The 17,618-nt window shown below is 31.3% G+C and overlaps 1 protein-coding gene across 1 annotated transcript in view; it reads right to left on the reverse strand.

Moving 5' to 3' along the window:
• Positions 1 to 17,618, reverse strand: part of Rasa1 (RAS p21 protein activator 1) — a 107,453-nt gene that overhangs the window by 10,794 nt on the left and 79,041 nt on the right. Inside the window, exons 12-22 of the mRNA XM_071612438.1 lie at positions 14,560 to 14,647; positions 12,187 to 12,264; positions 10,494 to 10,651; positions 9,924 to 10,000; positions 8,681 to 8,853; positions 7,977 to 8,136; positions 6,809 to 6,951; positions 5,037 to 5,152; positions 4,109 to 4,195; positions 1,904 to 1,971; positions 117 to 205 (exon numbers count right to left, since the gene is read on the reverse strand). Of these exons, the coding sequence (XP_071468539.1) occupies positions 117 to 205; positions 1,904 to 1,971; positions 4,109 to 4,195; positions 5,037 to 5,152; positions 6,809 to 6,951; positions 7,977 to 8,136; positions 8,681 to 8,853; positions 9,924 to 10,000; positions 10,494 to 10,651; positions 12,187 to 12,264; positions 14,560 to 14,647 (1,237 nt within the window). The remainder of the gene's footprint in view (positions 1 to 116; positions 206 to 1,903; positions 1,972 to 4,108; positions 4,196 to 5,036; positions 5,153 to 6,808; positions 6,952 to 7,976; positions 8,137 to 8,680; positions 8,854 to 9,923; positions 10,001 to 10,493; positions 10,652 to 12,186; positions 12,265 to 14,559; positions 14,648 to 17,618) is intronic.

The following is a 17,618-nucleotide window of genomic DNA, read 5'->3' on the forward strand; positions in this document are numbered from 1 at the left end:
GGTATCTACTACTTAATACGAAATATCTGCTACTGGAAATTTATTTGAGCTATATTTATGACTTTATCATGTAAAAGTTTCCTTCACAAATGACATTTTAAACAAATTGTTTTTACCTTAGCTCCAAATTCCACAAGATTTGCTAAATTCTGCACAGATTTAGCTACTAATATCAGTGTTCTTGCAGCAATTGGAGATGGCGAATCTATAAGAGAAGTGGGCACAGGTAAACAATTCTAAATTTAGCACTTTAGTATTTCATTGCTCTTAAAATACTAACATTCTTCTATTAAGAACTCATAATGCTTGAAAAAAAGAACTTGAGTTCAAAGGGGAAAAAAGGAATGCACTTTACTGTGCTTCTAGTTTTGTGAAAAGGGCACTATGAAGTTCAGAAATTCCAAACTTGTTGAAACTATTTCAGAATACCTCAAAAAGATTTTTATTCCTAAAGACTGTCATTCCGCATATCTTTTACAACAATTCTCAAAGTCCACATATCTTTCAGAACAATTCACAAAGTTAATTTTAAACCACTAAACAATTTGGAATTTAAGCAATTTCTGGCTCCCAACTTTATTTCCAATTTATCTATAGATAATTTACTTTAAAGAACAAGAACAAAGGTATTCTGGGATCTCTGCTTTATTTATTAATAAACTTCAGAAATATTTTAAAGTTCAGTTAGGATACACTTCTAGAGAACACAGTTGAATGTAAATAAAATTTTTAGCTATTAAATATATAAATATTTATGTCGTAAATATTATAAATAGAAATATTAAAATTAATATAATTATTTACCTGCAATATCCTGTAGGCAGTCTCCCTGACTGCTTGATTTTTTTAGATCATACTCTTAAAGCAGCTGAGCTATAAATATTGTTGAGTAGCAGATAAGAGGCCAACATTAAGATAAATGTTTCCAAAAGAATTCTAAACTCCTGAGTCTTAACAGACTCATAGATTTACTCATTTTAATAGCAATAAAAAATAACTACTGGGATGTGGTGGTTCTAAAAGTAAAAATCAAGATATCCCAAAATATTTTAGTTTTGAGCTTCAAATTATTAGGACAGTCAGGTGCAATGGTGCATGCATGTAATCCCAGAGGCTGAGGCAAGAATACTATAAGTTTGTGGCCAGCATGAGCAATTTTGTGAAACCCACTCTCTAAAAATGAAAAAAGCTGAGGATGTAGCTAAGTGGTAAAGTACCGCAATCAGATTCAATCCCAAAAACTGCAAAAAATTTTCTAAAAATTTTTAAATTATTAGGATAAAAACAGATCTAATGTCTTCTATTAATAATGGCTCATTATTAAATTTGAAATTTAAGTATCACAGTTATTCTTTCTTTGAAAGAAGCCTACAAGTATATCCAAAAGTCATTCTATAATGAACATGTAGGTAAATAAGAAAAACTGAGTCACATTGTATTAGTGGTTAAAAAGGCTGATTAACATCATATAACTGGTAACAAATTTTCATGGGAGGAACCAGCTGTAACATAAACAAAGAGCAGTACTGTGAATTGAGGTAGAATTTTAATTAGATCTTAAAAAGAAACTCCAGTGTACATCAATTGGGCATGGATTAAGCACGCAAAATTTCCCAACTTGCAAAGGCCCAATTATAGTCTGTAAAATGTCTTAAGAATTTGAGACACAAGTAGGGATGAAAAGAAAGTGAAATGTGTATAATTCTGCCATCTCAGCCTTAAAATAGTAGATGAAAGAAAAGCTAGGAAGCCAAATAGAAAAGGTAAAGAAGTGAAGAATGAAAGGGAAGGGTGCTTAGAATTTGATAATTTTCCAAAATCAGATTTAAGAGTATTCTTACCAATTAATATGAACTGTTTGCTAATTTTATTTTCATTTCAAAATTCATCAAAAGCTAATTACCTGAGATGATATTAAACATCCGTGGATTCAGGATGGCAGGACAGATAAGCCGAAGAAAAACAAAACCACTGAATGGGAGGGAAATTTTCTTTTTTAGAAAATAAATATAAACAATTATTAATACTCATAGAACCACAACCTTTACTCTGAATTAACGCAGGGCAGCCCAAAGATAGAAAATTTAAGAAAAAAGTAAATCAAAGCATTGCATTTTGAGAACATGTATATCTACTTCTTGAATATATATTACCCATTTTCTCCAAATTGGGGTTTAGATTAATTTTGGGAAGACATTAAATTTCATACAGCATTTACTATCTTAGCTAAGAATTTCTGAGATGCTATAGTAGTACAAATAAACTCTTTCATAGATGTACAGTTCTGTATTCCTATTACTCTTGATTCTTTTTTATAAACAAAACATCCCAGTAAAGTCTGTTATAAATCAACTTGGTTGTTATCAATTTTGTTGATGAGTCATAAAAATAGAAATCCAAAGGGACTTCTTATTGGTAAATGAAAGTGTTTACTACAGTAAATAGAATGATGAAAAGCTCTTAATAAAGAAAAATACTTTATGAATTCTAAAGTTTATCAAAACTTATAAAGTTCATAAAATAGCAAAAATTAGTAGAAAGCATATGGCATAATGATGAGATTTTATCTGCTGATTTTACTCAGAGAACAATTAACTAACTTATTATATAGATATATTCCTACTGTACCTCCTTTAGTCACTTGTACCAAGACTATATATATTGTCCAGTGGATTATTTTCTTTTAGGAGGAATCCATACTAATACTTGACCTACTAAAAGACAAGCATTATTCCCTAAATAGTTTATAAAAAGTCCATCTAGAGACTACTGGCACAGTCTTTGTTATTTGTTAACCTGCAAATGTATTCTATATTGTTAATTTTGGACTGTTAGAAAATAAATGCTATTTCTCAAACAGCATTTGTAGCAATTATGTAACTATAATTAAATCTTTAAATCTGGATTTCACTCTAGTAGGCTTTGTGAACGTAAAACTTAACCTGGCTCCATGTAAGAATGCAAAAGTGGACAAATCTACTTTGCTAGTTTTTAGAGATTATTTTAAATTTGAAAGGAATATGTAAGTACCTACACATATTTAAAAGGTTGGCCCCTAAAACACCTGGTGATACTATATCAATATTATAGGAGAATTTTCTACTGTGCTTAACAGTTAATTTTCATGATAAACATAACTATTGAAATATTGTTTGTAATCCTTTTCCTTTCCTCTGTTACCACTATAACCAATAAGTAGAGAATTTATAATTTTTAAATATAACCAATCAAGAGAGTTATTTTGAGGTGGTGGTTTTTTTTTTTTTTTTTCTCCTCTCTTTGCATAATAGTGGTACGGGGTCTAACAAAGGGCTTTTGCACATGTTAGGAAAGTGCCCTGGTACTGAGCTATACCCCTACCTACCCAGGAAAAATTTCATGTGTGCAAGAAGTAGAAACACTTGAAAAAATTTAGATTGGAGGGAGGACTAATACACATTTCAAAACTAATTGCTAAAAGACACCAATATATAATATTATATATTGGTGTCTTTTAGTAATTACCTGTTTTTTTGAGATCTGACATAACTGACAGTATATATTTTACATAATAAATTATTAGAAAACTGCTTCATTTCTGATGCATTTGCACTAAACTTCCAATGATGTTGTATTGGTAGGGTTGTGCTTACTAACAAAAGCTTGCAACAATGTTAAAGATATCCGGTTGAATTTGCTTTAGTTCTGTCTTGGTTACTAATATTCCATATATCCTTAGGTGAACAATGTAACTTCTTTAAATCTGTTTCTTCATTGGAAGAGTAAGTTAGAATGATAATAATGAAGTTCCCACATATAAGCTCCCAAATTCCAAAGAATTACCAAAGCAGTTTTACCTAATTATTGTTCAATGATCAAACTGAAATAAGCTTTGGAACTGGAGGCTTTGGCTGAAGATCAGCCCTAAGTAAAAGACTGTGTTACAAATCAATTAATCAGTATATAAATGGTTCAATTATTGCTCTTCTCTCTTAGCACCAAATGTCTCTCTCTTTCTCTATATGTGTATATGTGTACGAATACCTAAATAAAAATGTGTACGTACACACACACAAAAATCAGTGTGTGCTATATAGAATGTTGTAACAAATGAATTAATGAAACTTACCTAACAACTCTTGTTCTCATGGTGGTATTTGTAGGCCATTTGTGTTGAACAGATTTCTGTAAACACCCATAAATATATCTCAGTGTCCTGCCAAAATAACACAATCATCTCAATACAGAAAAAAAAAAGTAAAAAATACTGATTTCACGGCAGCCAAAAGTTTTACCCAAATACACCACATTTTAATTCAACTGGCCTTTCCCCTCAAAAAAGTATTTTGGGAAAAGTAATAAGAAACACATTTAGCAAGAGGTAAGGAAAATATAATCCAGTGAGTTTATCATGATCCAATTTAGACTGCCTGTCTTTAATGAAAGTATGGAACAAATATTGGAATGAGGATAGATAACTATCGTGGTATAAGTTCTGTGGAAAAACACTTTGACTTGTTAATTACATCTACTTGAATAAGAATGTTCGCTAACACTGGAGGCCCTTAAGCAGATATAGAATGATATTGACATCTGGAATACATTTTTTAATTTTTTTCTTTTTTATTGCAGTGCTGGGGAAAGAACCCAGGGCCTTGTGCATGCTAGGTGAGCACTAGTCCAGAGCCACATTCCTAACCCTCTGGTATACATTTTGAACAAGAAATTCAAATAGACAACATGTCTTTCATATCTTCTTAAATCTGAGGTGACAGGCCCCCTTTATTCACTTCACAAGATACTAGATAAGCGACCTATATAAATGCATGGTTTGTTTTCCAAATCTAAGTATTTCATTCGACTTTCTTTAAGAATATTTTTCTCTGGATACTTTCACTCTTTTTCCTTAAGTACAGTTCACCTTGTAAAGATTTAAAACTATAACTTTTTCAGAGTATAATAATATCAGGAATAGACAGCTTACATATACTTTAGAAAAACAATTTTTTCAAAACACAAGTAGACAATTCTTGTCAAATGAAGATTTTACTACTTACGGTGGAAGTATTTCTGAAGCCATGAATATTTTCTCTACAAGTTCTGAAAGTATGTTCAATAGGTGTGCTAAATTAGTGTTCACATCTTCATTTTTTTCTAATTTGGATGGACTTAACTAAGGAACAGATAAATATAAATCCATTTTGGCAATGATAAATACAAATAAATCAAGGTAAACAAACAGTTTTCAAGATTCTCAATTTTTCTATTGTATCCGTCTTTCCTTTTATACTTTGCATAAACGGGAATTTTAAGTAGCTGCTCTATCATTCATTCCCAACTATTCAACTGAAAACCAAGCAGTGATTAATTAATTTTATTTATCTGAAGGAAAAAATGATTAAATAAAAAGGCTTTTCTGAATGAGGTGGGACTTATATAATGGCTAATGAAAATACCAATGCCTTAGGCAGAATCATAATCCTTTCTGAAAACTGAAATCTTAAAATTAAGTTCTGGACTGGTGTCAATGGAGTGGGTTTAAGAAAGTATGAATTCCTTCTATTAGGAGTTCAGGGATTCTCTACAGACTTGCTGCATTTCTGCATCATCTTTCATGGTTAGATCAACTATGGCATTATCCTAGATTTTCAACGCCAGATCACTCATCTCTTCCCTTTACTAAATAAGAACTGACAACTTAGTGCAGAATTAACATAATTTTAAATTATTTTTGTCAATGAATCTTTATTTGTATTTATATGCAGTACTGAGGATTGAATCCAGTGCCTCACACATGCTAGGCAAGCGTTCTACCACTGAGCCACAACAGCAGCCCCAGAATTAACATTTTGACAGTTCCAACATTAAAAGAAATTCCTTATTATTCAAAAAGGTATAATCAGTATCTTTCTTTTTAACTGCTCCACCATGAAAATAATATAATAGCCATGTGAGTTTCTACTCATCATCTTATATATAATGAAGCTTTAATCATACTAAAAACATGATTTTATTTGCTTTCCTTATAATCACCTTTCCCCAAAAGACCTTCCAAGGACAAATCTGTGTTGTGAAGTGTTATGTAGTTTTACAGGTTAAGTAAGCATCCCTAATTGGAAAATCCAAAATCTGAAATGTACCTAGTTACAAAACTTGAGTGTTAACATGTTGCCACAAGTGAAAAATTCTATACTTGACTTCATATGGTGTATCTTAATTAAAGCACAAGCACACTAAAAATATCTTATAACATTACCCTCTGTGTGTATAAAGTATATAAATTAGTTTTGTGTACATGGAAATGTCTAAAATCAGGGGCGAGGGGGAATCCCAAATCTGAAATACTTCTGGTCCCAGCATTTTGGATAAGAGATACTCAATCTGTTCAATAAAAGTCCCTAAAACACTCAAATTTATGTGATGCACATGAAAGTAGCAAATTCTTGTTCATTAGTATAGTAGGAGAAAATCAAAATGAAAATCATGAATTTCGGGTACAATTTAATAGTTTCTAATTCCAAAATAAAGCACATGTGTGATGCTGGAGATTAAACTCAGTACCGTACACATTCTAACAAGTGTTTTATGACTGAGCTACATGCTAAACCCCTACTCCTGAAGTACCTCTTTTTTTAAAAAAAATCTTTTTCACATTTTTATAAATGTATTACATACATGTCCAAATACATTTTATAAATGTATTACAGAAGGTATAACTGCTTTGATGGATAGTTTTAGAAAATGTATTTTCCTTAAAATGCAATTTGTTATAATAATTACTAATTAATATATGCTATTTGCTGAAATACTTAAAGCATTAAATTCTTACCTCACAAGATTGTTTGCTTTCCATTATCTTTAAGATGGAGTCTTTCAAAGCATGATGAACAAATTGTGTAGCAGTGGCTTTCATATATTGCTCCATCAAGGTACTTGCAAGTGTTGTGGCTCTAAACAGAGTAGTGGCTTCATCTACACAAACATTTATATTAAAAGATGATTTGTAGAGGACTCTACTAAGGTGACCAAATTAGAAATTAAATTATTTTTCTGCAACAGTTATAACCTTTAAGTGCACTATGCAGCACTGAAGTATCGATTATAATGACATAATTCTAACAACTCTTTTTTGTAAAAGACTTTCATGTGTGGCAAATCAAAATTAGATCATAAGAAGGAATTAACACCATCATTTTCATATGGAAAAAAGGAAAACTCAGAATCGTTATATCACTTGTCTCAGATCAGTTAGCTAGTTAGTGATAAGACTGAAACCAAAAAATGCCTGCTTTGCTATCTCATTTCATGCTTTGAAAAGTCTGAGTCCATTTCCAAATAATAACATAAAACCCGAGTATAAATTATTAGTTATTGAAACATTTTAATAAATATTACTGGAAAAGAATTTCACTGTAAAATATATACCACTATTTTATCTACTCCTTGACAAATCTATGTATTTTTACAATTTTTATGATTAAAAGGAAATAGTTCTAGACTTTGCAATGTTTTTAGGGAACTTAGAAGCAAATACTGGTACTAAATCAAAGTACTGGGAGGAAATGGATTATTCTGACATTATTAGTAAAGTGGTTAAAAGGACTGTGTGTCCCATGGCCTGGGAACTACTAAGCAAGAAATAAAATTTAACTGACATCAAATGTCCATTAGTAAGTAAAAAGACATTATAGTAAGTATACTAAAGTTTTCTTAATAGAGAAGCTCATTGGGCCATTGATCTAGACTCAGAAATCACTTTCTTAGAGCTTGTAATACATACCTGTTACATCAGGAACATATTAGAAATATTAGCCTCCCATATTAACCAATGTAAGGAGGAATACTGACGTTTCAATTGCAATTTTTAAATGAAAAAACAGAATTAACTTTTCTCTGCTATGATTTAATTATCTGAAGACAGAGCCCAGATATTTACATATTTATATAATAAACATATAAATCTAATTATTAGCCCATTTTTACACATCCATACTCACCTTCCATGCTTATTTCTCTGTCATTTAGTGTACATAACAACAATGATTCAAGCTTTTCATGAAGGAAAATCCTTAGTAGGATGCTAGCCAGTAGTGTTCGGTCTTGTCCACATACATGTGATAAAGCATAGACTACATGAAGTTCTTTTTGCAGTATAAGCTAAAATGGCATTTTAAAAAAGATGGTTGAAAATTCAGAGCATTACATATTCTCGGTGAGACTAACAGGAAATAGTTGTTTTTCATGTTATTTTTAAAGAAGTAGGTCCTGAATAAATTTATTTAAAATACCAGTATGTTTGATGCCTACATATTTCTTAATTCTTTTTTTGGTATTGGGGATTGAACCCAGGGGCTTTTTGCCACTGAGCTATATCCCCAAGCCCTTTTAATTTTTTATTTCGAGACTGGTTCTCACTGAGTTGTTTAGGGGCTCACTGGATTGCTGAGACTGGACTTGAACTTGTGGTCCTCTGGCTTTAGCAGCCCAAGTCACTGGAATTACAGGCATGAGCCACCATGCCTGGCCATATTTCTAGTCTTGTAAGATCAAAATTATACCACATGATTTTTAAGCTCTGGTTATCAGTATGCCACTAAGCTTTGAAATTACTATATTTAACTTAATGGATCTTTTATTAAATGGTAAATGTTTCTATTAAGAATGTCATTAAAAATAATCAGACTGGCGAATAACACAGTACCTCTTTAAATTCACTGTACTCTTCTTCTGGCATGATTTTTTCCATAGAATATCGTGCTCGAACACGCAGAGATCCTGGTTCAATACCTTTTAGTGGTATGTGGGAGCTGAGCAGAAACCATTCGTCTGTGGCATGTCCTTTCTGTAACCTGCTTAACTGGCAGCGCATAAATACTTTGAAAGGAAAACAATGACTTCATTAAATTTCCAGTCTTCTCCACAGTGTTACATGCTTTTTATTAAAGGGGTTTTCTACCACAAATTCAGTACTTATTAGCTTACTTCATTTACTTAATGCCTACTGTATGCTAGGTTGTGATAGATGGGCATGGCATATAGAGATGATTAAGACAGGGTCTTGCAAGAAATCGATTATGGTATAGTGTGATAAGTGCTGTAATAGTGGTTAATGCTTTTTAAAGAAATAGTATCTAATTCAGCCTAGGAAAATTAAAAATTCATTCCAAACAGGTAACTCTTGAGCTGATTTGTAATAGGATAAGTGAAAAAGTAGAGGGGAAAAAAGAGAGATTACAGTCCAAATAGGACGTATGGCTTTCCTTTTCTATGATTACTAAGCACATGAAAGTAAAGGGGAACCACTAAAAAATGTTATGTTTAAATAGTATAGCAATTACAGAATAAACATTTTATAGAGATAAATTCAGGCTTTGATCTATCAGTTAATACATATCACTTCCTTCCCTAAGCTTGAGTTTTAAGATGGTATTAACCTAATTCACCCTGATGTGAATGCTAAATCCCACTGACATCTGTTCTAGCAATAGTCTGAGAAGAAGTGTGCTGCTGCTGAGAACAAGAACTAGGAGCATTTGGAGATTAGAGTGAACAAATAACATACTCTAGTTCAAAGAATCCTTTTTTAATAGAGTACTTTTTTACTTAGATATGCTAAGTACAGGAAAGTAGGAAAAAGTAGAAAGGAAGAAGGGAGAGGGGAAGTCCCACGGAAAAATTACCACTGTTACCATTTATTCTTTATTTGCTGGAGAAAGACGTCTGTTTTAGTCTTAAGGGCTTAGGTTTACAATATGTACAATTTAGCTATTTTTTTCTTAGATACACCCTCTCAAATAATCTAAACTTTAGATTACAGTAAGAAACTATCTCGAATTACAGTACTTTCATTTGTTTTTAATTTCCATTTTAAGATATATCATTGTGATTCTAAAAATAAATAAAGGATGCTATTTGTACTTTAGAAAGTTTCTATATCAACTTACAGATATCAGGATCTTTGCTTTTCTTTGTTTTATTACTAAGCGTGATTTCAAATCTATTGATGTCAGGAGGAAGATCACTACAGAAGCAAGGAGAGAAAGAATTAACAATATGTTCTAACTACTTGATTTCTTCAGTATTAATGCTAAATAAATCCTCAATTTCTGTTAAAAACAAGTGTGCTACACTAAAAACTAGATTTGACAACATATTTTATTATTTGGTATACAGGAATGCCTATAAGCACACTTTTCTACCATTTTTAATGTCCTAAACTACCAATAATTCATTCAAATAGGTCATAGAAACCCTAGTAATCATTTTGTATGTTTTTGGACTTATCAATAATGCTAATTTATATTAATAATTAGGTGAAAAAGCCAAGGTCATAGCACTTTACTAATAAAGGTGAACAAATGCAACACAAAAGAGTTATATTAAAACATCTAGACTTGATTCCTTGTTCTGACAGTATAGATTACAGAGACTCCCCTCCAAAAAAGGAAAGAAAATGCAATATAGTTTTTTTTTTTTTTTTAAGTGATTTAATGTAATGATAAAATAAAACTTACTCAAAGACAAACTCCTCAGACCACACTGGGTTTTGCCCTTCCCTTGCATGAGTTTTTGCTACTTGGACGCTATTCAGGTAGATATTACAATATGGATTAGTAAAATGTTTTACTGGTAGTTTATGGGCTTCTTCAATATGTAAAACAAGGCTGCTGACCTGAAGAAAACACAAAAATGATTACCCCAGGTTGAAAGAATTATACATTAGGTTTCTAAAACAATTATTATGAAATAATAAAAAATAGTGACTTGTTTTTCTGCTTGTCTTCTTTCATGTGACATACTACAGAATGCAACATTTAAGCATTTAAAATAATCCTTCTCACTTAAAATTTATCTCAAATAAAAACACAAATTTTGTAAGTTATTTCTATTATTTTCTTGCAGAGTAATGAAATACACCTTTCTACCATATACAAAAAGTAGACACCTCTCACTACCCTGAATCAAAATCTTGAATGATGGATAATACTAACCTGAAATATTTTATCACTACAAAAGAGAATTCATTAGCTAAAAAATGTTTTTCAAACACTGTGTCTGCCTTGTGATTTTACAGAAAAGGATACAAATCCAAGGAAGCTTAGTTGCTTATCAGTGTTGGTCCAAAATTCAAGACCTTCTGCCTCCTAGTATCAAGTCATCTTTTTCTCTAATCATCTACATGTGTGGACTTGGACAAGTCAGTCTGTTTGAGCCTTGCCTTTCTCTCATGTATAAAATGTATAAAGACTGCACTGAAGGTCATAAGGACTAGAAACAGTATATATAGAGCACATAGCAGAGTATCTGACACACAAAAAAGGCTCACAAATGTTAGCTATGATTATAGCTACAATTATAAGTTTCATACAACATACAATTTGCTGCTATTTGAAAAAATCCAATCTGATTTTCTATAACATTTAAAATTTTTATGTTTTAATGACATATGGCGATTATGTATATAATTAAATGTCCTTGCAAGAAGGGCCAGACTCTAGATTACAGGGTCTGGTTACTTAAATTGCCATTTATCCATTTCCAATAGAATAGTATATTAAATTTGACAAGCGTTTTGGAAATTCTTTGGTCAATAAATATGTATTATATTAAGCCTTTCTAAAAATCCCAAGAATTTAACAATTTTTTCCCCCAATAATCTAGGGATTCCTATGAAGAAAAAAAATCTAAAAGCTGAAGAATATAAAGTTGCTCTTACATACATATAAAAAGAGAACTCCTAGCTTAACTTTCCAAAAATCGAAGTATGGGCCTTGTTATTAATGTTTCAGATTCCTTAAGAGTTATGAAGTAGGTTTCAAAACAATCACTATATAGTAAAAAGCCCCAAAATCACTCAGGTTAGTACTCTATGTCAGATAACCCTTTCAATAATACTTTCAGTTCTACATTTTTGGGATAGGCCAAAACAATTTTTTGAAGGAAAAAAAATTCCCAACTGAATACATTACTTTTCTTGGTTTGAAGAACAGACTAAGAACCAGAGGTAGGTATACAGAAAGCACTGTCTTTCATAAAGAAATAACACATTGTTTCTACTACTAAAGCAAATGGTAGAAAGGCTTTAAAATGCCTGAAAAGATTAACCTTTCTACAGAAATGTTGCAAAAACATAGAAACATAAAAAGATAAAAAGCAATAAATGAAATATAATGAAACTTGACAATTACAAATCAAATAAAGTTTCACCTGACGAAGACGTTTATTACATGTTCCTGGACTACTTTTCCGTAAATTGCAAAATGCCTGCAGACCTTTCATCCAATCCTACAAAAAATAACATACCATTTGAAAGACATACACATTAATTTGTTTGGTTTCCAACTGTCAATTTATTTTCTTCAAATTAAATTTTTTTCTTTAGATTTCCTTTTCTAGTCTAAGACTATTCTATACTATATTTGTGCCCCAATGGAGTAAGGAAAAAAAAATATATATATATATGTAAAAAATTGCTTGAATTTATGTAGAATCCCTACATTAATTTTAAGTATATCAATGAATGACCATTAATTAACCAAAAGTGTTTCTCCTCAACAAGTACTACCTTGGAAGAAATGTCTGTCTGTAGTTAAGCTTTTAACATTTTATGAGGAGAGAAGGCCAATTTCAAAACCAACTGATAATGTGATAACTGATATGAAAAGCATTCTAATTTTTACCTCAGACCACAATATAAAGGTAGAAACATGTAAGTGAGTTGGGTTATTTCCAGCCCTTTAGATATAACATGAGATTTTAGAAATCATTTTGGCCTGATATTTAAATTATAACTACATTTTAAAATGTTAAACATCTACTACTCTGGGAAAAAAAAAGAACAATTTAGGTTTATTAAAAAATCTAAATATTTATTTTAGCTTAAAATTTCTGAAAGACTCTATACTGCTTTATTTTAATTTTTGTCTAGTTTGTTCGCTCTTTCAATGAATCTAAACCGTCTGTATTTAAAGAATATTAAAGGAGAGCAAATCCAATCCAAATCAATTATCACAACTTTCAGAAATAGAAAAGAATAACTAGACACCCTGCAACCCCAACAAATTGACAAATATTTTTCTTCTTCATGACTGAACTTTTATTTCAAGACTTGGGTTCAACCAGTGAAAAATCCCTCATTTGGACTTTTTATGGTACATGGAAAGTAGATTATGGAAAAAGCATATAAAAACATTTTAAGTGAGACTTGGAAAAAAAACTGAAATGTCATCAAGGTATGTGACACATCTTTATTCAGAAAGAAGGAAAATGACAAAATATCTAGAAGATAGGATACTGGCATTTAAATTTCTATCCCTAAATCAATTTCTATCATTAAAAAAAAAAAATCTAAGTTACCAAAATGTTTTGAGCCCTACTTTTCTCATCTTAAAATTGGGAATATATACCTACAAACAAACATGGCATTATTAGGAAAATAAGTATTTGAACTATTTTATAATGATTTGAAATATGACAAACTATAAACTAAGACTCATCATCCATTATATTTTTTCTGAGTCTGAATTTTCATAATTTTTGAGTCAGGGGCCCATACTAGGACCCACAGGATTGTTAAATTATTATTATTAGTTTGTTTTGTTATGTTTTATAGTACTAGGGATAGAACCCAGGGGTTCTATACACTAAGCCTTACATCCAGCCCTTTTGATTCTGAGAAAGGGTCTCAGTTGTTGAGACTGGCTTTGAACTTGCAATTCCTGTTTCAGTCTCCCAGGGTTTGAAGAGCATTTGCCTTATATACATGGTTAGCAAATCTGTTCTACTTCCAATCCAGTGAAGCCACTTTAGTTGCTTCTTAGCCATCTTTAAGTTCCTTCCATAAAGTAAAAGCAGAAATAAATCCATATTTGTACAAAATACAACTAAGCATGCCAGAAATATTAACATTTAAAGAAAATGTTTTTAAAAGGAGACTTTTGAAAACATTTCTTCAAAGACTTACTTAAAAATTTTATGTTACAATGATACTGCATATGGGTCAACGGCTAATGCTAAACTTAGACCAAGAGAATATGTAGAAAGAAAATCCCTAAAATATTTTTCCTCTTGATGATTGAACTTTTTGTTCATACAAGGGTTTAACCAATGTAAACAATAATAGTTAACAAAACTAACTGATTTAACTTTGGATTTCACTGAGACTATCTATAATCTTTAATGCAGAGATTTTATATAAACATTCAAAGACTTGACATAGTTTTTAAAGTTCAATTTTAAATTAAAAATAACCCTTCACTGCATTTGTTTTTGCATTTCTTTCAAAAAAATTTTTACATGTGAAAGTTCTCTTAAAATAAAAAAAGATTAGATTTCAGACATCCTTTTATTGCATCTTAAAGGTAAGAGTTTTCTATTCTAATTTAAAAGAAAACATGAGCTAACAGAAATATTTCCAGTAGTTAAAGAAATAGGATCTGTTTTAAAGTATTTTTTTAGATGTTGATGAATCTTTATTCATTTATTTATATGTGGTTCTGAGAATGGAGCCCAGTGCCTCACACATGCTACGCAAGTACTCTACTATCAAGTCACACCCCAGCTCAAGAAATAGTATCTTACCTCTGCTTGTTCTGGTGTTTCTCCTGCAAAGTAAAAGATGTAATGTTCTTCACTGAAGTGCTGAACTACTATCTGAAAACAGTTTGGCCTTTAAAATACAAACAAAAAGTATACTAAGAAACCTAAGTATTAAAATATTTACATCAACTTTTAAAAAAAATCAATACATAATCTTATACATATTAAACTGTCCTAATTTAGAGAAACAATACCCCATAGTTACTAGAACATGACTAAAAAGAAAATGTCACCTGCATGTATTTTAGAAAATGTTGTTAATACTACTAAAATTTTATCAGTCTTTCCAAGTATAAAGTACTGTGTAAAGACAAACTTTTCCTGTGTGCTGAAAAAAGACACATAAGTTGGTTAGGGCCTTGCTAAATTGCTGAGGCTGGCTTTGAACTTGTGATTCTCTTGCCTCAGACTCCCAGGCTGCTGGGATTGCAGGTGTGCACCAACATGCCTGGCCAGAAGGAATTCTTGATCTAAAATATTTGAATGATCCTATCATGAAGCCTCATCATCAGTCACAAACTTAAATAGAATTTTCATAGACTTTTGTTTCAAAACATTCACTCACTATACTTCATCCTTAATAAGTATTTCTCTGAACAGCCAATGATTTTCTTCTAAATATTTCTGTAATGTCTATAGAATTATCTGTCGTAGTGAAAATGCAGTCTCTAGATACATATGTACAACTTAATTTTCAATTCACAAAAATTGAAATTTTTTTACTGAAAATACTGAGTAGTATCTACTACTATTTGAAAGTGATGACCACAAACAGAATTGGCAGTTTCCATGAAGACTGGTAAAACAAGTAATTCTCCAGCTCCGTGTGAAGCATTATTGCTTCAGCTTTAGCTATTAATTGCATGATCTCATAACAAGCTTCACAAGTTTAACATGATACCATAGGAATATATCTATGAGAAAAGAAGAGGGGTAGGGTGGGGGAAACAAACTGTTTTTCATTTGAAGTTTACATTTCAACTTTTGTCCTCCCACAGGAAATAGATATTTAGTGGCATTGTGCTATTATAATGCACTTGGCATCACTGACTTATTTAGAAATGCTAATACAAATAAAATTTCAGGTTGAGAAGAAAAAGATTTACTGGGTTTAGAAATCAAAGTTTAGAATATTTCTTATAAGTAGCCTAGTAAGTGGGTTGAATTACTTTTAAATAGGCTACTATTTTATCCTGTGAAACTAATGACTTTTTTAGTATTATCACCAAATTGTCTTTTATAGTGGTTTCAAAAGTATCTGTACATTAAAGCCAATTGTAGCTGGGCTTGGTGGTGCATGCCTGTAATCCCAGCGGCTCAAGAGGCTAAGGTAGGAGGATCTCAAGTTCAAAGCCAGCCTCAGCAATTCAGGGAAGCCCTAAGCAACTTAGTAAGACCCTGTCTCAATGTAAAAAATAAAAAATGCTGGGGATGTGACTCAGAGGCTCAAGCACCTCTGATTCAATCTCTGGTACAAAAAGAAAGGGAAAAAAATTGTAAAAGTAACAATGAAAAAATATCTAAATTATATTCTTTTCAAGAATTCATAAATATTTTACAATAATGAAAAAATTAAATTGTATTAATAAACTAAATGTAAAAGCAAACTAATTTATGCATCAACATGAAAAGAAAATATCATTAATGACTGACCAAAACAGGCAAATTAAATAATATTTAGAACATCAGTGATTTAATGAGAAAGACAGAAATAATGAAGTATAGTCACTATAAAGAGTTTTCTGTCTGCAAATGCTATACACCAGTTCTTTTGCTCTAATAAAATAATGATTTAATAGATTATAGAGGGAGCCATATAATTTAAATTAAGTGTTAATTTGAAATGTAAAAATTTTTACTATTTTAATTATAATAACATTGTAAAATTACCAGTATCTCAAAAGGTACCTTAATGATCCATAGCACACTGGTTGAGAAGCTCTGCTTAACTATTCCAAAGAATTTATATCCATCTCAGCTCAAGAACCACCTACTTCCTATTATAGCTGGCCTTCCATATCCATGGGATCCAAACCCACAGATTCAACCAAACACAGATCCAAAATTACTTCTTCTAAATACGTCTGTACTAACTGTACTGAATAAGTACAGACTTTTCCTTCTCATTACTCCTTAAATGACAGTTTGACAACTATTTACATATCACTGACATTGTATTAGGAATTACAAGTAACCTAGAAATAATTTCAAATGCATAGTAGGATTTATGTAGGTTCTATGCAAATACAATACCTTTTTGTTTGGGGGTTTCATGAGATTTTTTGCAGTGCTGGTTATCAAACGCAGAATATCATGCATGCTAAGCCAAGTACTATACCAATAAGCAATATCCTGAGTCCTACTTTGCCATTTTATATAAGGGACTTGAGCATCTGTGGATTTTGGTGTTCACGGTGGTAGAACTAATCCCCCAGACTTAGAAGAGACAGACTACTTATCTCAGTACAGTTGCCTCCTAACATCTCATCCTTACTTAGCACTAATACAGTTATTGATAAACTGCACTAGTTGATATTGAATACTGTTGCTGGATCCCCAACATCTACTTTACCTACACATATATAGTAAATATAGCAGCCTTATTATTCATAGATCAATTCCACCAAAAAGCCTCATTCATCGGGGTAATCTCATTCATCTGCAATCCTAAGAATGGTTCTGAGGTGCCTGTATTCCCAATATTTTCAACAATTAAGGAAATGAATGTTTGCCTATACTGTAGGAAATTGGTTTTGAAGAAAATGCAACATAATAAGGAAAGGCAGAGCAAAACTAAAGAAAAGAAGACAACCAACCACATGTAAAGGCCAAGATTCCATATGATATTTTTTCTAATTGACACAAAAATTGTACATTTTTATGGAATACCATGTGACTGTCTCAATACATGTATTCACTGTGTAATATTAAAATTGGTATAAGCATATTGACTTTCTTTCTCCCTTTAATAGTCTTCTTCTGTGGGTAAGTGATGTTGTCTAGTAGCGTTTTTGTTTGTTTGTTTTTAGTTGTTGATGGAC

The sequence above is a fragment of the Marmota flaviventris genome, chromosome 5, assembly GCF_047511675.1.
Source record: "Marmota flaviventris isolate mMarFla1 chromosome 5, mMarFla1.hap1, whole genome shotgun sequence".
Classification (NCBI taxonomy): Eukaryota; Metazoa; Chordata; class Mammalia; order Rodentia; family Sciuridae; genus Marmota; species Marmota flaviventris.